Genomic DNA, 23607 nt, shown 5'->3' on the forward strand with positions numbered 1-23607 from the left:
TATTGCTTGGGATTTTTGTCGATGTTTGGACCTTGAAAGTAGTCATTTAATCGCATCACTTGATTTTACTTTCTTAGAAACTAGAAAGCTTTACCTTTCTAGATAGATTTCTTGCACATCACCAACAATATGATATTGTCACAATTTGACCCATTTTCCTGGTATATTTGTGAAAGAAAAGTTCAGCACTGGTAAGTTCAGAAGGAAAATTCTCACTAAATACCCTTTTTTTCTCTCCTTTTCTTATCACATTTGCTGATAGTTTGAGATTATAGATTGTTAGAACTTAGTTTTTGTAAATTTACCTTAAAAACAACAGAGGAGTCAAATTCAATGTATGTCAACAAAGGAGGAGAGGCTTTTTTATCCTTTTCTGCATATTAGTCTACCATAGGCAATAGATTGGGCATATGCACTGAAAAATATTTAAGTTTTAATAATAGTAAGATTAAACTTTTGCTCACCTTCTATGTAAATTTTATGTACTGTTTTATAAAATTATATACATCTAGGTTGAATTGTCAAACTTAGTGAAGCTAAAAAGTCATCAATGCTAAACTATAAGAATCAGTATATGGTTATCCTACTAGAGCACACAAATTGAAAATTAATATATATGAACTCCTTATCTAAACAACAATATATCTAACATTTCTGAAGGTAAACTAATAGCAAAAGGATTATAAATGCAGTGTCTTGAGAGATATATATAAGTTAGTCTCGACTATGAAGTTGTTTTTTTTAATAATTTTCTAAATTTTATCTTAAAAAAGATACAAAAAATATACAACGAAACACATAGAGTAGAGTACAAAAATATCAAAACAAGCTCTTTCATAGCTAAAATATTCTCCTAATAGATCACTCTAGCATATTAGCAATCAACACAATCACACAATCATCGTATCATTTAATACACGGAACCTATCTAAGAACATAATAATTTGCGTGGTCTAAGAATTTGTTATGCTGTAAGTATGATATCGAGATTTAATATGACCCTTGATACCGCATTGATGATAAATAGAAATAAATGATTTAGTTTTATGTTCATGCTTCACACATTTATATTTAGCAGTCATAACATTATTGCTTCTTTTTGATCTCCAGTTAGTTTGCATAGTCTTTTTGAACCTATATTAAACTTATCAAGTGAACTTTTAACTCTTTACGGTTCATAATCAAGACAATTTATTTTCTCAACTAAGCTTTCTCTGGTGAAAACTTGTTCATGCAAATTAACTTTTATAATTTTAATTTAATATATGCACTAAGGATAATTTTCACAAGGTAAAATTTGAGAGCTCTAAAGTTAGCTATCCTATTTCTTTTAAAGATTTTGCTTCAATTGCTCTAGTTTCTTTAAGTATTCTGTTACGATCAGACAACATGAGTTAAGTCGAGCCAAGTCAAGTCGAATTAAATTAGTTACTTAGCTTTATCTTTCTGTTTTGAATTTCAAATAAATCGAATAATCCGTTTGTAGATCCGATCCGCTAGAGATTAGTTACTTAGCTTTATCTTTCTGTTTTGAATTTTAGATAAATCGAATGATCCGCATGTGGAACCTTAAGAAATTTTATTCCTATAAATAGGGATAAACATGAGTTCATAAGGAGTTATTATTCTCGTCCTTATCTTTTTTACATTAATTGTTGGATTGCATTTATTTTAAGCATCCAAACTCTAGCCACCTCCTACCTCCAGGGGCCACCCACACTCAAAAAATTACCGTTCTACCCTTCCTGACCTATCTCCACTATTTTATTTTTATCTTTTCATCCCGACCTCCGATTTAGGTGAAACTAGAGCCGACCTCCGATTTAGGTGAAACTAGAGCCGACCTCCGATTTAGGTGAAACTAGAGTCATTAGAAGCCTAACTCAGGAGGCTATCTCCACCTAAATTTTCATAATCATCACACGGACGGGTCATTCCAGATCTGGTCCATAACATGTTCTTACGTTGCTCCACTATTTTTAACATTTTTATTTATCGCCATTTCGAGGTTTTCTACCTGCATTACATTTGCTATTTTGAGTTTGATAATCCTCTAAATAAATCAAATGGATGTTCATCTCTCTATCATCATTAAAACTATTAGTAGATAAAAATAAAGTAGTAAAAATAATTTAATTTTCTTAATCAAATTAAAAACTATTATCCAAACCGGGTTGCATAACTTTACCTTAATTTTAAAGATTTAGGCACTCCCGAGCAACATGCCTATAACTTTGGCATTCGTCTTATTAAGCTATTATTCTCCATTAATATTTGCAATTCGACTTATTGGTCGAGAAACTTTATAACTTTCAAAACAAATTTAATCATTCGTATAAAAAAAAGCTTATCGACTCAGGATTAATATTAAATTTTTTAAATTTGAAATTTTTTAAAGTAAATCTTGAAAAAAAAAATTTAATTTTTTTTCAACAAAACTCTTAAGATTTTTGATGTGAAAGAGATCTCCAAAACCTTTTCAGCAATATAGTCTTTGTTCTCTTTACATAGATGATAAATAAAAACCTCTTTCAAATGGATTAAGAAACCGCTAAATCCATTTAGATCTTTTTAAATGCAACTTTGACTTCTTTTATATCTGTCTTTCATTAAAATTCTTTTACTAACTTATATTCATGAATAAATTTCTTTCGTCACAAATATGTGAATTATAAAATATACTTCTATGATAAATTCTATGGAACTCTAAACAAATCTTCTCTAATTTCTTCAAAAAGCACTTTTAATCTTGGCCCATGTCTTATTCTCAAATTTAGGAATAAGCTTAATTCTAGAATAAATATTCTTCTACTAAAATAAGATTTTTGTTCCAGAAATAATTATTATTGTATTTACTTATATTCTAAAATAAGGGTATATAAGTAAAGTTGATATGATACAACGTAAAAGAAAATATGAGAAAAAAGTGTTTTATTTTTTATAAAATTATCATAAATAACTTTTGATTTGATATAAAATAAGTTGATAGGATAGATATTAAGGGTAAATTAGTTATTAAAATATTACGTTGTATAAGATGTAATTTTGATAAATAGTATTTGTACGAGAGAATAAAGATATTATGATATTTAGTTATTATTTAGAATAAGAATTTATATTTAAGAATAAGAAAAAAAATCATTCTTAATGTGAACGGTAATATAAGGAAGAGGTGTAGTAAGAAAAGAGATGTGGGTATGGGTGAAAACAGATTGAACGGATAGCAAAATTTAAAATCATATCCTAACTAAACGTATATAGATAATTTCCGGATAGATGATCGGATCTTAGACGGATATTGACTGAATTTTAAAGAATTATAATATTTTATTTAGATATAATTAACATAAAAATATTAAGAGTTTTACAATAAATAAATTTTTTATATATCAAATATGTAAAATTGGAGAAATTAATCTCTATAAATTATAACGTATTATTAGTAACACTATTAATATTTACTATTTAATAAGTAAACTAAAAGCTATAAATTATTCAAAAAAATATAAAGGTAAATAGATATCCGATATTCGTATTCGAATTCGTATCCAAATCGAATAGAAATTTTTTATCAGAATCCAATTCAAATCGGATCGGAGTTAATCCCATCCATTTTCACTCCTAGGATATGGGCCAAGATTAAGGTTACTTTTGTCTATCCAGAGGAAAAGAGAGGAATAAAAGAAAAAAGAAGGCAAAGAAAGGATAATGTCATTTTCAGGCCATCAATTTAGTTAGTTAAATATTTTTTCTGTGGGGTTGGGGGGTTTACTGAATTTTTTTTGTCCAGTTTTCTTTTTCCGCAGGGGTCAAAGTGATATCTAGTGATAAATGAGGGTCAAAGTGTAATTAGTCCATTTTTGATATACGTCAAGGAAAACTTTCTAGGTCCTTTTTGCAAACCCGTTTCCCGTAATAGACCCGCCAGAATCGCGTAATATCCTCGTCCTTACGTGCTCCGTGGGGAGAGAAGTCGGCACTTGGGACCTGGGAGGCACCAGAGTCTCCACTTCAAAACCTCACCTACTCTTCTCAACTTTTGGTGAGATCCAACTATACTGGTGTTGCCCACTATCTCCTCGTCTTCCATTGTTCTACTTCTACTGCAAGAAAGTGAGAAGAGAGAGGAGGGAGAGAGATAGCGGGGGGACCCAGAAGAGTTCAAAGAGAAGGAAAATGGAGAGCGGAGGCGGAAGCGGCCCGAGTGGCGGAGAAGGTACCGAGGGTGATGATACCGAGTGGAAGAAGGTGACCCAGATGAGGGCCTTCGTCGAAGGCAAAGATGCCGATGCCAAGGTCCCTCCTTTCCCTCTCCATCTTATGCTAATTTGCTCGTTTGCTTATTGGGTCTTCTTTTGGTTTCTTAGTTCTCTCTCAAATTTTCGGTTGGCTATGGCTGATGGGTTTCTTGATTTCTCGGCTCTTGGTGCCAAGATCTTGCTGTAACGTTGAAATTTGTGGAACGCGATGAGATTTTCGAGAAAGATTAGGCCTCGGATAAGTTAGCTCTGTCTTGAATCGTGGAACATGTTGGGATTTTAACATGTGGAGCCAGTTAACCAGGATGATGCCTCACTGCTCTGCTGGAAGGACATTTCTTTAATGGTTTCCATATTGCTAGGATTTTCTTGCCATATAAGGGCTTTCCTAGATCTCCAATCACTCCATGGGAGTCAACATGGTGATATTTAGGATTACTTTAAAGAGTAATAGAGAATATAATAGTACTTCATTAGGTTGATTTTTTTTTTTTTTTTTTACTTTCAAACAGATGCTTACTATGAGAACCATGAACAAAATCCTAAGATTTTTTTTTCTAGAGATCCTCTATTATGCAAATATTTAATTTATTACTGGTCTTAATCTACTCTAGCATTTAAGTTTAAACTGGCTTGCCCTTTCACTGAGACTCCCAAGTGTTTTAATAATTTAATCAGCATGCTTTTAACAACTTTACGAAAGATTTGAAGACAAAGTGGAAGGTGCAATCACAACCCCAACCACCAGCCTTTTGTAAATCATTTATTGCAGACGTCCTCACCTGTGCCCTCAATCAATGCTGTCTTCTTCTTGAACTTTCAAATCTTTCTTGCATTGTTGCACTCACCTGCACCATTCAATCTCTAAATTTTTTAGGACGGCAAAAAGCTCTACACTTTTGTCATATTTTCTTCCCAAGTTGCTGTTCTTTATCACACAATTCACCTAAAGATATGTCCTATGTTATTGGAGTCTCTAATGTTGCACTACAATTGGACTTATTAATCAGCATTGCTAAAGAATAATCTCAAAGTATCATTCACATGCAGTTGATATGCATATCCATATTCCTTGAGGGGCCCATCTACCTGTCCTGTCCATCATATAGATGGACCTTTTTGTTGCAACAGATCATGCTAGTAGATCGTGTGGAAGAGGAAAATTTGCACATTCATATACAGGATACAATTTAGGCATACTTCCTTTGATCTCCTAATCTAGTATCTTCAATCTGCATATTATTCTGCATGGTTTCCTGACATGCTAGACTTTGTACTTGTCCAACTTCAAGCTTGGGTATGGTATAAGAGACAAAAGGACTGATGATTAAATCAATGGAGATGTCTCTATTTCTCTATGCTAAACATAAATGCAGTCTTATACTCCAGTGCTTAACACTTGGAAGTGCTTTTCTGTTTGAATCAAACTGTTAAATGGCTTCATTACTTTCTCTAACCAGTGTTAATAGTATGCCTTTTCTTTTCCTTCTATGGGCGATGAATAGTTCTATCACATTTATTTGTCCTTCATTCTTGATTTTTATTTTGTCATTTGAGTTATTTAAGTTCCCACTACGATTCCTCATCCAAGAATGTGTACATTGGCAATTGCACTTACAGGAAGTGGACAATCTGATGCTTAGGAGGTTTTTGCGTGCCCGTGATCTAGACATCGACAAGGCGTCAACCTTGTTCTTGAAATATCTAAAGTGGAGGCGGGGAGCTTTGCCAAATGGTTTCATCTCTGATATAGAAGTCAAGAATGAACTGTCCCAGGGCAAGGTATTTATGCAAGGATTAGACAAGATGGGGCGGCCCATAGTGGTCGCCTTTGGTGGAAGACATTACTACGCCAAACGAGAAATGGATGAGTGGAAGTGTAAGTTCTTATGTCTACAGGGGAGAAAAAATATCTTCTGCAGAAATTATTGCTTCAAAACTTATGAATATAAGTAATAGCACGACATTAATTCTTCCAACTGACTAGCAGATCTTTCATAATTACAGGCTTTGTTGCATATTCTCTCGAAAAAATCTGTTCCAGGTAATTACCCTTACTGTAATTGCTGCACAAAAGGATAAAATGCTTGTCCATTTTGATATGCAGATAGAGAAGGATTCAATTTGAATTATACATGGAAATAATCTTGATAAAGAAATACATAGCAGTTAACAACTTGACATTGTTTTCTAAATATGGAAGGAGAAATAATTATGTGCATTACTTGTATTCTTTGCAAAGTGTCTGGATGCCACATACTTGATATTCCTTCATAAATCAAATGTAGAATGCCTAGAGGTCAGGAAAAGTTCATCTGCATTGGGGATCTTAAAGATTGGGGATATTCAAACTGTGACATTCGAGCATACCTTGCAGCTTTAGAAATCATGCAGGTCTGTGTAGGATTAGTTTTGTTGTAGCACAATGGCTAGTTAATCTGCTACATGATCTTACTATCATGCACCTTATTGACAGAATTACTACCCAGAAAGGCTTGGCAAAGTGTTTCTAGTCAACGTGCCGTACATTTTCATGAAGGCATGGAAGATCATATACCCTTTTATTGACAAGCAAACAAAGAAGAAGGTAACCATTTGAAGAGCTTCCTTCCCATTCTACCAAAGCTATATTTGGAAATTTTAATGCAATTGTTTGACAAGTTAAGAAGCAATAAAAATTAAAAAGTACCTAGGAAGCAACTAATAATAGTTTAAATGTTTTTCAATCTATTGCAAGTAATTTAATACTTTTCTTTTAAATGCTCCTATGCAGTTTGTCTTTGTGGATGATAAGAACATGCGAGCTACGCTGCTGGATCATATTGATGAAAGCCAGCTCCCGGAGACATATGGTGGGAAATTGCCATTAGTTTCCATTGAAAACCATCAAAGTAGTTCATAGGGGCATTTGCACAAAAAGGTACTTCTGTTCTTAAAACAGTAAAAATTGGGTACTTGTGCACATCTCTTTCACTTAAAAATGTGCATCCAGTGTTAAAAAAAATAAAAATAAACAGTCTTTGATTTCAAGGGCATAATCTTTATTATTACCAAAATCTTAGTAGTTTTTTATGCAAGTATTTAACTTTCTTGGATCACATTTTGTTACCCTATGTGAAGTTCAATTGATGAAAAACTTTACATAAGCATTAATACCAATACAGCTTAGAAGTTGTATCAATGTTTGGACCTTGCAAGTAGTTGATTAATCACTGTCAAAAAAGTCTGCCGGCTCGTGAGGCTCATGAACTTGGCTCGTTAAGAGCTCGACTCAAGCTCGGCTCGAGCTGGAATTTTGAGCTCGAAATGTTAATTGAGCTAAGCTGAGCTAAAATTTTGAGGTCGAAAGGTTAATCAAGCAGAGCGGAATTGAATAGGCTCAAAATATAATATATGAAATAATATATATATATATATATTAATATAAAAATATTAATGGCATATAGCATAGTTGGTTAAACCAGCTCTTATTAACATAGCCGTCCATAGACCATATCGGAAATTGGGCAATATAGTATGCCTTGATAAGTATCATTCCCTCTAAATGCAATTAAATTAGCTGTTGGATTAGCTTAATATAACATTTAGATTTTGGATCGAGCCACCGGCTCTCGTCCTCCAGTTATGCCAACGACACATGAAATACCTAATTCACTTATCAAGCTTAAGTATATTAAAATTTAGAATAAAAAACACCCCATATTTTGAGTTAATTTTACCCAAAGAATAGCTAACAAAATAGAAATACTACGTTACTTTTACAATAAATAAATAAAAGAACCTTAAAATACTCCTCATTTGATTTTTAAAATCTAATTCTATATTTATTTTTCCTTAAAGAATACTAAGACTATATGATAATTAATCGTCACAGAAAAATTGTTGGCAGAGTTTTTTCCATACATTTAAATCAAAAAAAAATAATGGTAAGGGGTTAGATAAGAAATAAATAGTTTATGTTTTAAGTGAAATTTCAAGCCGTCTTAGCTCAGCTGGTAGAGCGCATGGCTTTTAACCATGTGGTCGTGGGTTCGATTCCCACAGACGGCGATAACAGTTGTTATTAATTATTATGTCTAAATCTTTTTGACTTCTATAACATAATAATTAATCGTTTGATCTCCTTCCCTTTTTATCCATCCAGCAGGAAGAGATTAAAGAAAAGAAGTTTCTCTTTAAACTCCATGAGAGAGAGAGAGAGATTTGCTTCATGTACTCCATCCAAATCATCATTTAGTAGTTAGTATTCTCTCTTTTAGTTTATTTATGAGCCAAGTGCTTCAATAAGAATTGTTAATTTCTTTATCCTAATCGAACAGTTATGATTAAGATAATATTAAATAAAATGAACTGAAAGTACCGCTCACTTTTTTTTAATTATAAGGGGGAAATTAGTCATATTCTATTCCTTAGCTATCTATTTTTTTTATAAAGATAAAAATAATGATAAATTAGTATAAGTTAACACTCATATTATTAAGAAAACAATTTTAAGAATAAGAAAAATACTTAAATTCTAATTATTTTATCGATTAATCTTAAGTTCACAACCTTTTAATGAGATGATGAGTGCAATCAAGAACTTCCTCATTAAGCCCCTCAGTATTTGGGAACAATGTGCCACACCTTCTAATAACATCAAAACTTTGCATTCAATTCTATTCAAATTTGGATTTTACATAGAACTTTACATGACGGCGTTTTGAGTCGAGGAGGAAAGACTGCTGAAATGGTATACAAAGAAAAACTTTATACATGGTTTTTCCGCTTCACTGATGCAGTATACATAACAAAATTATCTGGAGATAATAATTCTAATCAAGAACTTCACCGGATAAGCCGCCTATTAAGTTGAGTGATCGATGATATTGAAATGATGAGTGACGAAGATGAAAAACAAAGACTGCAGCTACCAAGATCTCATGCTCCTGTTTCACGCACTAATCAAGCTGTCGACCAGTTATTTGCTCGAGCTTCTGAAGCAAAGCCTCCTTTTCCTCTTCAGGAAGAGCATTGAACATGAATACAGATTTGTCACCAATATCATCCTAAGAAACAGAAGGTAAGTAAAATGCAGCACAGCTTAAAAGCTAAAAAGATAAGTACATTACTTATAAGAACATCAACCAAATATCATGAATTAATACCTTAATAGGTTGCTGGAATTTCCTAGCAGCAAATACCAGAAAGAGAGCCATCCACAAACCTAATAGGCTTAGTTTTGTCCCATTGTCCATTAAAGTAGACTGCACATTTCAAATAAACACTCATTAATCCACAGCTTCATATGAGTTCTTCACTGATAAGCAGCTTCCTACATTTGATGCAAGATAATGATATAAAACAGGGAGTCGAAAGAGCACAATGACAAAATTGATGCATTGTAACAGCATAAGTTAATAAAACACTATCTAGAAATTCAATTACTCTGAGGTCATGATTGCCTGACCAAACGTAGTGTCCAACAAAAAACATTTAAGGGTTATTTGGTTTTATGTGTTTCAAGATACAACATACATCGTGTTAACTGAGAAAGCAATGTAAACAAAAGTCTTTATATCATTCCCATTGAAGATTGAGAGACTATGTTTTAACATCCACTAAATTGACGTGGATGTCAAGATGCAACATATAAGTCCAATTTAGCCCTTAGAAAGGATATTTTATAGGATCCATAAACTAAAAAAGCTTATTTTTAAATAGCACTTTATATTTGTAGATCTAATTTTCCCAAATAAAGGAAGCCAAATGGCCCCTTAATGGTCTCCAATTCTGAGCCAAAGGGAGGGCTTGAAGTCAAACACCAAGCAACTCTAGCTAGTCAAAAAATTCAAATCTTGACCTAAGAATTATCTTAAAATTAACATAGCAGCTGGAAAGACCTGAATGTCCGCCGCTAATCAATCATGTTCATGAACCTATGGATTACTTCAAGTGGAATAAATTTGCTATTTTTTTACAGAATAGTGTGCCACAATATTTGGATAATTTTCATCTGAGTAGGTCATAAACTCATAATAACAAATGCCCACGAACTAATTAATACTGTACAAACTTGAGTGCAGCAAGGAAATATACCAGATGACCAAGAAGAAGTCCAGGAATGACAAATGTCAGGACACCAGCTTCCAACTTTCCATAGCAGAGACCTGTGTTTGTTTGTTTTAGCATCAGACATGTTACACCAAAAGTACCCAGAAAGAAAAATAGGTAGCATGCCAATTAACTTTCATTAAGTTACATAAAAACACAACATTATGGTTAGGTAAAAAACTTGGGGGACCTGTACAATTATTCATATAAAGCAGGTTGGACTTGACTTGATTGTTCCATTTAGTGAAAAAGGTCTAGAATATTTAAATTACCTCAAACAAATTAGTTCAAACAGGAAGAACTGCTTCCTTTAACAAACTTGATCAGCTCTATGAATAAAAAGGCAGGATGTGGCAAACCTCTTATCTTGGTCAAACTTAGCAAGGCAATCAAGAAGGAACATAAAGAATATTATTAGTTATTACTATCACCAAAGTCCAAAGGGACTCGAGATCATCTGAGTTCCTAGCAATCATTTTGCCGCCCTAGTCTAATTACATCACATATCAGGATTGCAATCAGAAGAAAAGCTTGCAACGCCCACATTACAATTTAGGTCATTAAAGCTTAGAATATTCAGCATGACCTACAAGGTCTAAAATGCCTATACACAGAAAAGAATATACTACAGAGTTCTATGGTCCATCAAATCAACGAAACTCAAAATTTACATGCCACATATAGTGCACTTACTTCCTGCGTAACAGAATTGACTGACTCAGCTCAATAGGACTTGATTTATTATACTTAGTAAACAAGATTCAATTTAGTTACATGTTTGATTAGATTTTACATAGTGTAGACCACCCAAGATTCAATTCAAGTTGATTCAAGCTTGGTTTAGGCTTGAATCTACTTATCAAGTGGCTCACAATAGGCTCAAGCTCAAAATAGGCTCGAGTTGAAGCTAATCAATCCAAGCTTGATGCTTTGGCTCAGGCTTGAAATTAATTTCAAGCCAAGCTTGACAAGGACTTGGCTGGATTACACCCCTAGTTACATTTCATGAGATGAAGCAGGTCAATTAACTAGCAAAATATCTCATAAATCAACATGGATAGCATGGTAATGAACCTAAAGGATCAGAGAGTAGTATCTTCTACCATTTTGTAGAGGTCCGAGAAAGTTAAAGCACATACGTAAACTAGTATTCATTTGAACTGTTATCTAGTATACCAATTATTTGAACATTCAAATATTCACCGTCACATAAACTTTACTGCAGAAACAAAGACATAACGGAAAAAGAGTTCTATGAGTAGATCTTAGCACATACCTTCCTTAAAGACAAGGCCGGTCAGTGCTGCAAAGAGAGGTCCGATGAGCCACAGTGCAGCCGGGTTATCAATGGCATATTGAACCAAGCTCTCATTGTGAGGTTGTGCAAGAGTTGCATATGTTCCAATAGATCCAAGAACACCAATTGCCCACAATGCTTGGAGGAAGCGTTTAATGGGGGTCACATAAATATGGATTAGGAAAAGAGATAAACCTAGCCCGCTAGCTCCAATTACATACAACAAGTCAATATCTTGTCTAACGATATCCCCCACAATATTGCCTTCAGGAAGAAAAGCTGCAGAAGCAGCGATAACAAAAGATGTGGCTGCAGTTACCAATCCAGATCTATACAGAACCACCTGTAAGATGTTAATGAATGAAACATCACATCATTGAAAGTTAATGGATAATGAGTGCTGGAAAAGTGAAGACTATTTTCTGCATCTATAAATTTAAATGGAAAAACCAAATTAATTGAGAAAAATTATCTCAAACAAACTATAGCATATTTCCAGGTAGCTTATGACAGCATATAACAAAAATAGATTAAATATATCAATGTATATTAGTGGATTGGTAATGACAGCAACCAATCTCCTAACTCATCCAAATTCTGTCAAAAGTGGGCCTTCTCCAGTTGCTAACTCGTGTAATAATCACATGACCACATCCTACCCATCCTTATCTAACTAAATTACAGCATGCTTATTGATATTAGTAGTTTAAATCCAACTACAGCAGTTGTAAAACATTCTGCGGCATTCATTCACCCATTGGGGGAATTCAGCAGCTTCAAAGCTTATTCTTTGGTGCATTATGTGTGACCTACAATTAAAAGAGTTCTACATCACAACTTCTTCCTTGTATTCCTTTAAAGGAATAGATACATAACTGAAATATGTTAGAGATTTAGCAAATGTTACTACTGTCGGCGGACCCAAAATTACTTCCTTCACTAGAATATCTAGGGAAATTTAAAAGACAACCTAACTCCTCAAAGTCCACCAATAATGGGTCTCATCCAACAACTCATGTGACGGTGAAATGATTACATTCTAGTCAGCCCTAACTAAATACGGACTATTCACAATCTAGTGTTTAATCTATACAAACTAAAGTATAGCACAATGTATGATGAATCTATGGTTCTAGGTTGTTTCTTAATTATAAGTACCTCATCTAAATATCACCACATTAAAAATTCCTCCTTTGGAAGTTAAATTGCTTCAAAAGTCCAACTTCCTCAAAAATTACATCACGTTCTCCACTCACAGCTAAAGTGCCAATACATCGTTCAAACTAAAATTTAACAAGGAGGAAGCGATGTGGTGTACCTCGCGAACGTCGGATGGGTCCACCGTCCATGGACCATAGGTACCTCTATACACCGTTCGATCGTCGAATCCCCCCCTCGACCCCTCTCCAAGAGCGCCGCATCTCACGGACCCAACCCTATCGCCGAGGAAGGATGCGTTTAGCCTTGCGGGAGAGGAGCTAATCGGCGACCTCCTGGGCCGAGGAGGAGGAGGCGGCGAGGTGATCGCGAAGCTGGCGAGCGCCGTGGCCATACTTTCGGAAGCTTCGAGACAGGAGTACGGATATCACATTTGGAGTACTATTTATCTGCCGTTTCTTCTCCACCTCTCCTTCTTCTAATTTCCGATTTTATCTATAAAAAAATAACAATTAATTATCTCAAAAAAATTACAAAAACATAATGTTACCGAATGACATCCAACCAAACTAGGGGGTGGGTGTAAACGAGGTAGCGTGAGCGAGGTGGCTGCTCCTCGGCTCAAAATTAATTTTTAGCCTTTTTATTGGGCTCTGACTCGGCTCGCCTCAGCTTGAGCTGAGCCTGAGCGGGGACTAATTGAGTTTGAGTCTGAAATGAGTCTATTATTAAGCCTCATTCAAGCCAAGCTGGCTCAAGCTAGACCGAGCAAATTCAAGCCTCTTGCTGGCCGATGGAGGAGGAGGACGACACGATGGTTGCTTGGAGAAGGAGGGCGAAGCGGAGCTTAGAGGATGAGACGGCACCTTGGGTTCAAGGCAGCTTGACGAGGCGACACCATGGCAGCTTGACGAGGCGGCACCATGGCAGCTCGAGGAGACGGTGACAACTTGGCATCTTCTCGAATGAGGAGGATGCAACAACTACTTGGAGAAGAAGGGTGAGGCGAAGCTTAGAAGACGAGGCAGCATTGTGGGTCCGTGATAGTTTGACGAGGCGGCACTATGGCAACTTGAGGAGAGGGCGACAGCTTGACGTCTTCTCGAAGGAGGAGGAGGAGATGGTAGCTCGAGGAGACGAGCTCAAGGGGATGTGGGGTGGGATTAGATTTGGGGATTAAAGTTTCAATGTTTCATGACTTATGGCCCATAACTGAGCCTATTGAGCCAGCTCCAGCTTAGGCTCGGCTCGATATTAATTTCGATCCTCTATCAACGGCTCGAGCTTGGCTTAGCTCTGTCTCAGCTCTGACAGAGCTAAGCCTAAGCTGCTCGTCAAGCTTGATACCTCTAAACCATGCCAAACTAAGAGCTGCTAATCAATTTACAAATTAGTTAGCCTTCCTAAAATAGAACAAAAGGTTTTTTTAATTATTATTATTATTATTATTTATTATCATTCATGAGCCCGAAGACTAAATATGAGCTAGACAAAAAGCCACCAACTCACCCTAGATACATAGACACTTAGGCTCTACTAAGGTTTTAGTTACCTAGTCTAGGCTTTAAGTCATATCTGTCGCCGAACAATTACTCTGAACCAAATGCCATCAAAATATGCTCCAAGATGTTGCGCTGCTGAGCTGTTTCTTCAAGCTAATCACATTGCCGAGCCATCAACCAAATCAAGCGAAACCATCAAATAATTTTTCATAATATTATTTGAAGTTGAAGTTGAACTCATGACCTTCTTGATTAATAAATAGAACAAAAGGTAATAAAGAAATTTATTATCTATTGAAAATTACTAGAAAATATGTCGAATTTGTCAGAATGCATGCAGAAGAACTCTTGGGCTTATTCTTATTATTTGAATGTCAAACGGTATTAAAAAAATCACATCAGTCGTTAGTGCGTCTAAAACTTAATCCCTGCATTATATGCTTAATTCATAGTAAGCCTTAGATGAAAAAGGGCAAGAAGAAATAAAGACACTGATTTCTATGGATCTACAGTTTTTTCCATTGATTTACAAAAAAATATTCTAGGATTGAATAGTAATTTCTGCGTATTAAATAGTAACTTTTAGTATATTAAACAATAATAAATAAGAATTAAGCATATACTAAAGTAACCAAATATAATGAATTTTACCTTATATTGAGTATGTCGTATGGCTTACTGTATGACATGTATTTATTATCTGCATAGTATTCATATTTGAATAAAACAAATAAAATTTTTAAATTAGTTTAACTAATAGATGCATGTTGCTAGGAAAAAAAGGGTTACCTTAGTGTTTGAGCATACATATTTGTGTACCATTTTATAGCTAAAATTGACTTAAAAATCAGGATTCCATGAGCCGTCCCACAAAAAGAAATATCTATTACTATTCCAAGATTTAGCCATCTAGTTAGCAACTTGATTAGACTCCCTAAAGACGTGATTTAGTTGTATATTAGTAAAAAAAGTTTAAAATAATTTTACAATCTTCAATTATGTTCCTAACATTCCAATTAGATGAGCCACCTTTCGATCCTTATTCGAGGATTGGGGAGTCTGTCTCCAGTACAATCTTCTCCAAATTTTGCTCCTTAGCTCTCATAAGCCCTTTTGCCTGAGCTTCTGCCATTAAAACATTATCAACATGATAAGTTCACCACCTGGAAAAAGAATGTTAGTATTAGGATTTCTAACAATCCATCCGCCCCCTCTCTTCTTAATAGCAAGATCAAAGGAACCATTCACATTAATTTTAATCTAGCTAGAAGTGTGGTGGTGGTGGTTAAGGAGGGGGAGAGATTAGTTGTCCTCTAAATTTAATATATCAAGCTAGACTTGCCTTTCAAATTGTTGCTCGAACTTGACTCTCAAATTCTTGTTAAAATCCTCAATGGGATTAGTCTCTTAACCTGGAACATTAATTCTTTGATTTCTAACATACACGTCTATCTAATCACATTTATCATATACAAAATCTTTCATTTACCATGTGACTAATAGAATAGCAAATTGGCTTGCTTCCCTTAGTCGATCTCTTAGCTATCGGTGCAATTGGATAGGGGCTTCCCTCCCTTCTTACTTTGGCTTTTCAATTGTGACCGTAATGAAGTCTTTCGTAACTAAGGTAGTTAATCATTTATTTTTATTTTTTTCTTAGGAAAAAAGAACTGTAAGGCAGTTCCATGGGATCAACTGCCTTACAGTTGATGAAGTTGGTAAGGATCTTAGAGTCGAATTCAATTAGCATTATCCTAGATTAGTGCCGTGGCTTGAGTGAGCATGAATAGCAAAGCCCTTGCTTCAGCAATAAGAGTGTCACCTACCGAAGTTGAGGCAACCCCTATCAAAACAAGCACTGAGCTCGATGATGCCTTCAATTTAAGTGCCCTAGTCCAAGCAACAACATGGATGGGATTGCTTGGGCCAAGCCAAGGCAAGCGAAACTAGCTTAGACTCCTCTAAAGTCCAGAGATTTATTGTTAATCTCTTTCTTAATAATACTATATTATTTCAAACCTTCCAAAACTACCACATACCATGGGCAAATAGTACATTATAAGATAAAAATCTTATCATACCTTAAAAAAAGAAGAAGAAAAATCGAGGCATTTTAGACATTTTAGAAAGTAAACGAAATATTTTATTTTTATGCTATCTACCTAGATAGTGTTAGTGTTAATCTAATGTTATTTTTCATAAATATTTAGTAAAAATGTAGAGTTCTATTTGTACATACTAAATGAGAAGGTGTAAATTGCAAATAGGCGAAGATAGGATGTTAAATATAAATTTCTCTTAAATTTAAAATAATTTTCTCATTATTTTTTTGAGGAAAGATAGAATTTATATTCAACTCAAAATTTTGTATTGAATTATGAATACTATCAAAATTTGATCTCAAAATATAAAAAGCAGCAAAGCTTAGCTCACTTTCATGGAACTCAATTATATATATATATATATATGCTATTGATTCTTAATTTAGCTATTGTTTTTAATTTCTCATCATAGGGATATGATAATGTAATGACTAATGGGTTCTATAACATCTGTCCCATCTAATTATTTATTAAGTGAATAAATCTAGTTGAGCTTTAAATAGACTATTTGAGTTGTGTTTTAGAAAGAAAAAAAAAATAGTAGCTTCTAAAAATTTCTCTACTATTTGTTGCTAGAAAATAAATTAAAAAAAATAATCTTTTTACTTACCAAAAATAGCTTAATGTTTTTTAAAACCTTTTTTTTTTCTTGAGATAAGGGAATTACTTTTGCTAAAGCCATACAATTTAATTATTTAATTAACACTTTAATTATCTAATTAAAAAATTATTTATTTATTTTTAATTTAATAAAAAAGTATTTTCGAGTTGAACACTAGCTAGGATTTCAACTCGACTCGCGTTCTAGTTCGATAGATTTAATTTGGAGCACAAGCGACTCATTGCCACAATGCCACCCGTAGCGTTTACTCCCTTCGTATTTAATTCGTCTATCCCTCCCATTTCCTTTGATAATTCCGAGCCCCTTCCCTTCTCTCTCTCTCTCTCTCTCTCTGTCTCTCTCTGTCTCTCTCTCTCTCTCTCTCTCTCTCTCCAATCCTCTCTCTCTCTCTCTCTCTCTCCAATCCAAACCCACCACAAGCGAAGCTGGCGGCGGAGGCGGACCCGAGCCCGAGGAAGCGGAAGGCCCTCGACGGCGAAGCCGTTGAAGAATCGATCGCCGTGGAAGACTCGGCGGCGATGCCGGATTCCGTCGCTGACATCGGACCCCCCGCCGCTGAGTCGTCCTCTAACCCTAACCCTAACAACGTCCCCGCCATGGACGACTACGAGGACTGGACCTGCTTCAAGGACGACGACGTCATGCAGCAGCAGTCCGATATCCGCTCCGTTGAGGCCGCCAAGATTCCCTTCGTCGGCGAGAAGGCAAGTGGATAATTAGACATTGATCTGATCTCCCTTTTAGGTTTTGAAGGGTTTGGGATTTTTCTCTGTTGTCGCTGTCTGTCGCTTTCTCTGTGCTTAATGGTGCTTTATTGATGGGGAATTTGCTAATTTAAGTATGTTCCGGGCATCTTGGATGGATCTTGAGTAGATTTGTTGGTTGCTTTTCTTTTTCCTTGAAATAGGTTGTCAAGAAGTCAAAATTGGATCTGGAAGTCGTTGTTTACGCGATATCTTTCTCTTTTGGTCCTTTCAACTTTTAAGATTAGGGATCTTGCTGTTAAAAATTTAAAATTTAAAATTTTGAGTAATCAGTGAAGAGTTGCAAAAAGTGGTTTCTGGCATTGTTAAATAGTTGTGTTCATGAAGATAAAAAGCTTAGCTTTTTAATTCTGCTCGATCCCTTCTCTTCTTGTTGTTCTTTGGCTTTTATTCGTTTGGTATTCCGATGGACATGGGTTGCATTATGGTTCAGATGATTCTCTTCTAGTTCATTGCATCAATCATTAAATAATGCCAATATAATATAAGCTTGTTATGTGGCCAGTCTTGTCTCTTTTTTCTGTCTAGAACTTCTTGTTGGTCATTGCTTTTGTACTCCTGTAAGATCATTGTCTTGTGTATTCCATGTCTTCATCTTTGATCCTTTCTTCTTCTTCTTTTTTTTTCTCAAGAAGTTTGAATGGCAGCTTAAGGATAAGTAGGCGCTAGAAAGTTCCTAGTATTGTCTTGATGGTTGATTCAAACTTATTTGTTTTGGGTCATTTTTTGGTGGAAATTTTCTTTTACATGACCCTGCATTTTTCTATCTCATGATATCAAGAGTTACAAATTGTTGATAGCAAGGGTGAAGTTTTCCTTTTAGCAGGATTTTAGAGTAGGTTTTGGTCTATGTTAAAAATATGAAATGCAGAAGACTTCTCATAACTGTGTGGGTAATGCGGTATATGCCTTCTTGAATCAAACATGGCAATGGTTAACTTTTGTTGATAGCAAGGGTTAACTTTTCCTTTTAGCAGGATTTTAGAGTAGGTTTTGGTCTATGTTAAAAATATGAAATGCAGAAGACTTCTCATAACTGTGTGGGTAATGCGGTATATGCCTTCTTGAATCAAACATGGCAATGGTTAACTTTTGTTGATAGCAAGGGTTAATGTTTCCTTTTAGCAGGATTTTAGAGTAGGTTTTGGTCTATGTTAAAAATATGAAATGCAGAAGACAGCTGATAACTGTGTGTGTAATGCAATATATGCCTTCTTGAATCAAACATGGCAATGCGTATGTTTTATCTATATTAATATGCTGCAAGTCTGATGTATCTTGCAACTATGGTTGAAAATGCTGCTTTACAGGTGATGTGACCATGAGTTTCAGCATTTGCTAATTTTATATTCTTAGTTGGTGAACTTGCTGGTTACATACACCCTAGCATCATCAAGTAGTTTGATATTAAGGAGGTGTAGTTTATTATATGTGAAGTTACATTTCGGTTTTAAAATACTGAAATTATGCAGGAGGTCGTTTAAACTCTAGTGAAGCAGATTGACCCTTCTCCAATATAGTGGTAATAAATAGTAAGAGACTATGGTGTTCCCAGAACTCTTTTTTATCGGATTACTACTGAGAAAACCCAAACTGGAATTGTTAACTGCTTTACATGCTTTTCAATCTCTATTTTTAATTGCCTTTCATAGTTCACAAATTCACATTCATATCATGGTACTTTACAGTCATAATCGAGGTCATGGTTCAATAAGCTGTTTCCAATCTGATGTGGCAAATCTAATTTTCTATGATTATACTTGTTCTTTCAATATCACCTACTTTCTGATGAAATGCTAAACAGAAGTCCAGCAGATGGCAAAGATAAATATGACTATGAAATTACGAATTTGCTCCTAGATTTATCTACAACTTCTGTGTATAATGCATTTTTTTTTTGTTGATATTGCTACATTCTGATGATACTTTTCTTTTCACAGAAAGCTTTTCTTTTTCGTACTTTATAATTCATGCCGATCACCATTATTTATTTGATTCTGCAGGAACCCCTCTCTGCTTTAGCAGCTGAGTTTCAATCAGGTAGCCCCATTATGCAGGAGAAAATTAAGGTCCGTTGGACTGATAGAAAGGAGATGTTGGTGCTTTATTAGCATATTGGTCCTTAAATCCAGAATCCGTTCTGTTTATGGTTGTGTCTTATTCAAAATGCAGCTGCTTGGTGAGCAATATGCTGCTTTAAGGAGAACCCGGGGCGATGGAAACTGCTTCTATCGAAGTTTTATGTTTTCCTACTTGGTAATGTGATATTGCATTGTTCTAAAAGAGTTTTTACTATCAAGTCTTTCATGGTTTTCAAGTTCAAGTTCAAGTTCATAAGGGATATGTGGTATGGTTATTATGATCTTAGGAGCATATATTGGAGACACAAGACACTACTGAGGTTGCTCGTATTCTAACTAAAATTGAACAATGCAAGAAGACGCTTTTGAGTCTTGGCTATGCTGAATTTACATTCGAGGACTTCTTTTCGGTGAGAAAATGCTTTCGACCAGTTTTAATTCATTTGCTTTCATGTCTGTTAAAGCATCTCGATAACATCTATAGGTATTAAACACTATTTAATCGTCAACCAGTTGAAATTGATGATCCCTGCTTTTTAAACATATGACAGAGTGCATTGGTTAGAACTTACTTATGTTCAACTGAAGTTATCAGTTCCATAGATTAGTCCTTCAGTTATTTTATTTTACACTGTTGAGGCACAAAGTGGACAACTAGGTTTGCATTAGGAGTTTGATATATTTGAAAAAGAGCATTTAAATGTTTGCTTGTGCTTCACTAATATTGTTGCAACCTAAACCCTCAGTCCAAAAGCTTCCCATGATCCTCATTTAACTAAGAAGCTAGTCACCCTAGTAAAATTTTATACAGAGTCAATTGGTTGAGAGACCAGAGCAGATATATGAAATTGTTTTCACTTTTCATAGTGGCTGAACTGACAAGCATTATGATGGAAGAGAAGAAGCATTTGTACGCCATGAGTTCTGTGACTTCTTGATTGCCAGCTAATGCTGCCTTGTATGTTCGCAGATTTCTCAAATGATGTGCGAGACATAATCTTCTACTGAAACTTTACCATATCATTGCAAACTTTGTGGCTCGTACATTATAAGTTAGGTAATTTAAGTTGTAAGGACTGGTGAAAGTATGCCACTATTACAGTTGTAGGGATAGGAAGTAATGTGATGCTTCAAAAATGAGCAATTGAAGCAACCATGTTACTCAAATTTTAGGAATATTTAGCCTATCCCACCTGCATAGAAACCCATTTAAGTTAGATGGGTTCCTTTTCCACTGTGGTAACAAATGGCATAAGATGGCATATAAATCTTTGGACATGGTTGTTATCACAGTTCATGCAAGAACAACTCTCTGCCAAGCTATTAGTGGAAAAGGTATAGAGGAGCAATGATGTCTTTGATGAAATTGTTTCTGCAGAAAATTGTTCTTAAACATGGTAGCCTTGCTAAGGATCTGCCTAGGACCTGCTTAGGCATCCACTTTGATTCTTTATATAATGTTTCTGTGGATAGGATGACCTTGGAATTTCAATTGAATCACATGTCGCGAATTTATAAAGTCCAATGACTTGTTATATTCTTTCAGTGAATTATGTTCTTTTATTTGTGTTTTGATGCATCCTTAGATTTTAGATTCTTACTTTGTTGACTTGTATAATTTAGACCATCTTGACTTCTAAACATTTGTTTAAGCATTTGGGTAGCACCTAGGTGCTAGATTGTCCCCTTGTTAAAATTCATAGTTTGTTTATCAGAAACATGCTTGTGCAAAATTCTAGCCACCTTTTTTCCTTTTGATATTACTAAGTGGCATATCAGTTCTTGAACCAGCATCATCATCTGCCTAGTAGTTTCTCAAATGGGCAGAAAGTTCAGTTTGTTAGTTTTTTTTATTCTTTTAAGAGGCTTTCCTCCATGACACATTTTAATTTGCACTCTGCCAGAAAGCCATTTTATCTTATTCAATTGGTGTAACTAGAATCTTTCATTTTAGTTAGTTTGGACATTAATAATAGATCTGCTTTGCTGATTCTTCATCTCTGACAGTCCTGAACATTGTTTCAGATATTCAATGACCAGCTGGAAAGTGTTCTACAAGGGACTGAAGCTCCGATAAGGTAGATAATTTGCTTACATTTGTTCCCCTTTTAGTCGATAAGAAGCCATTGACATATTATTATGCAAGAAAGAGAAAAATATTATGATGTGGAGGTTTTATCCCTTGTTATATCCATTTTTTAGCAGTTAATGTTTTTAGTATGCTAATGTTCTTATTCTATACTTACAGCCATGAGGAACTCTTGCAAAGGAGCCGTGATCAAATGATCTCAGATTATGGTGAAAAACACCACTCATTACATTTCTCCTATCCTTTCTGTTACCCCCAAATACTTTTTCTTCTAATTTGATTTGCTGCAGTTGTAATGTTTTTCAGATTTGTCACCTCTGGTGAGATTCGTAGACGAGCAGAATTTTTTGCACCATTCATTGCGGGCTTATCAAATACAACTGTAGATCAGGTTGGTTTTTGCTTCTATATTATAATTCAACTTATGCCTTTAAATGTTTGTTCAGATGGTACTTGTTATTTAAATAATTCATATTGTACATAAGCTGAGGTAGGAGGCGCCTTGGAAGTTGAAGTTGATGTCTTTGGTCACCCACCAGTTTAGCGAACTATCAGTCTTCTTTTCTGTTCTTTTCCTTTTAGGCTTCTTTACTTTAGATTGAAGCTTAAATGATGAAGTGGATGCTCATCTTTTTGCTTCATTTGACTAGGAATTTTTTTCCCCTAATGTTGTATCATATGATTCTACTTTGCTGTATGGCTTACAGTTTTGCAAGGCTGCAGTAGAGCCAATGGGGGAGGAAAGTGACCATGTGCACATCATTGCCCTCTCCGACACTTTAGGGGTCCCGATACGTGTGGTTTATCTCGACCGGAGCTCGTGTGATGTAGGCAATCTTAATGTTAACCATCATGACTTCACTCCTTCATCAGATCCTCCCCTCGATGGGAGCTCAGAGAAGAATGAATCTGACATGGATCCTAAACCAAAACCATTCATAACCTTGCTGTACCGACCAGGCCATTATGACATTCTATATCCCAAGTGATTTCTCTTATCAACTTTGTGCTTTTACATGGTGCGTACTATCCTCGAATAACATTTTCACCATGTGCTCAGTGAATCTGTCTTATTCCATAACCATCGTCTTAAGCTGCAGGCTGCCAAAGGTGTCCTGAAGGGAAAGGAAGCACAAAGTTGTGAGTTATCATGGAACGCGAAACCAGTCAGCTCTTGTGATCGGGTTTATCAAATCCTTTTCTTTCTGTAGTTCTGATCTTACAAACGATAAATTGTGTCAACAAGAAAAACATTTTCAGATGCAATAGGCAGACTGTTTACTTCTGGGCACCTATATGGTCGATATGATGCATATAGGATGAACTAATCTCAACACTTATCCTGGCCCTTTTGAACTTTGGAACTGCTCATCTCTGTCGCGCTTTCTCCGTCGTCAACTGTGACATCCATCATTTGTTCTTCCCACTGTTTTTCATGAGTTTCCTCGCCGTCTCCGCTGTTCTTGAAATCAATCACTTGTGCCCTTGTTGTGCATCTCTTAACATGGTTAGTTTTTGTATTCGTGGGATGTTAATGAGTTCTTTAGCAAATGCAAGGTTGGTGGTATCTGATTCTTTTAGCACATTCTTTCTAACCTATTCAATTATCAATTATTCTGCCCTAGTGGCCCTAAGCACCT

General features: G+C 35.2%; 3 protein-coding genes and 1 non-coding gene across 5 annotated transcripts; 3 read left to right on the forward strand and 1 right to left on the reverse strand.

Moving 5' to 3' along the window:
- Positions 1–3945: 3945 nt before the first annotated feature.
- Positions 3946–7315, forward strand: LOC140769377 (uncharacterized). Its single transcript, XM_073110069.1, has 6 exons — positions 3946–4296; positions 5880–6138; positions 6267–6303; positions 6548–6653; positions 6736–6846; positions 7033–7315. Exons 1-6 carry the CDS (start codon positions 4177–4179, stop codon positions 7159–7161), a joined length of 762 nt encoding a protein of 253 aa, XP_072966170.1. The 5' UTR covers positions 3946–4176; the 3' UTR covers positions 7162–7315.
- A 921-nt stretch (positions 7316–8236) lies between these two features.
- On the forward strand, positions 8237–8309 carry TRNAK-UUU (transfer RNA lysine (anticodon UUU)). The gene has a single exon. It is a non-coding gene; the product is annotated as a tRNA-Lys (tRNA).
- A 577-nt stretch (positions 8310–8886) lies between these two features.
- Positions 8887–13270, reverse strand: LOC140769391 (uncharacterized). Its single transcript, XM_073110091.1, has 5 exons — positions 12968–13270; positions 11629–11992; positions 10338–10408; positions 9407–9505; positions 8887–9307 (listed from the first exon to the last, which is right to left on the reverse strand). Exons 1-5 carry the CDS (start codon positions 13199–13201, stop codon positions 9200–9202), a joined length of 876 nt encoding a protein of 291 aa, XP_072966192.1. The 5' UTR covers positions 13202–13270; the 3' UTR covers positions 8887–9199.
- Positions 13271–17283: 4013 nt separating this feature from the next.
- LOC140769086 (OVARIAN TUMOR DOMAIN-containing deubiquitinating enzyme 1) lies at positions 17284–23607 on the forward strand. Of its 2 annotated transcripts, none has more exons than XM_073109646.1 (9): positions 17284–17737; positions 19801–19866; positions 19970–20053; positions 20166–20288; positions 21904–21956; positions 22127–22176; positions 22258–22358; positions 22675–22986; positions 23062–23607. In XM_073109646.1, the coding sequence occupies exons 1-8, from the start codon at positions 17552–17554 to the stop codon at positions 22954–22956; spliced, it is 945 nt and encodes a 314-aa protein (XP_072965747.1). In that variant the 5' UTR covers positions 17284–17551; the 3' UTR covers positions 22957–22986; positions 23062–23607. The 2 variants fall into 2 exon arrangements, with proteins under 2 accessions (XP_072965747.1, XP_072965746.1); XM_073109645.1 differs by having other exon boundaries at positions 17286–17737; positions 23068–23607.

This window comes from Typha angustifolia, chromosome 10, assembly GCF_048772165.1.
Source record: "Typha angustifolia cultivar Huaian chromosome 10, ASM4877216v1, whole genome shotgun sequence".
Classification (NCBI taxonomy): domain Eukaryota; kingdom Viridiplantae; phylum Streptophyta; class Magnoliopsida; order Poales; family Typhaceae; genus Typha; species Typha angustifolia.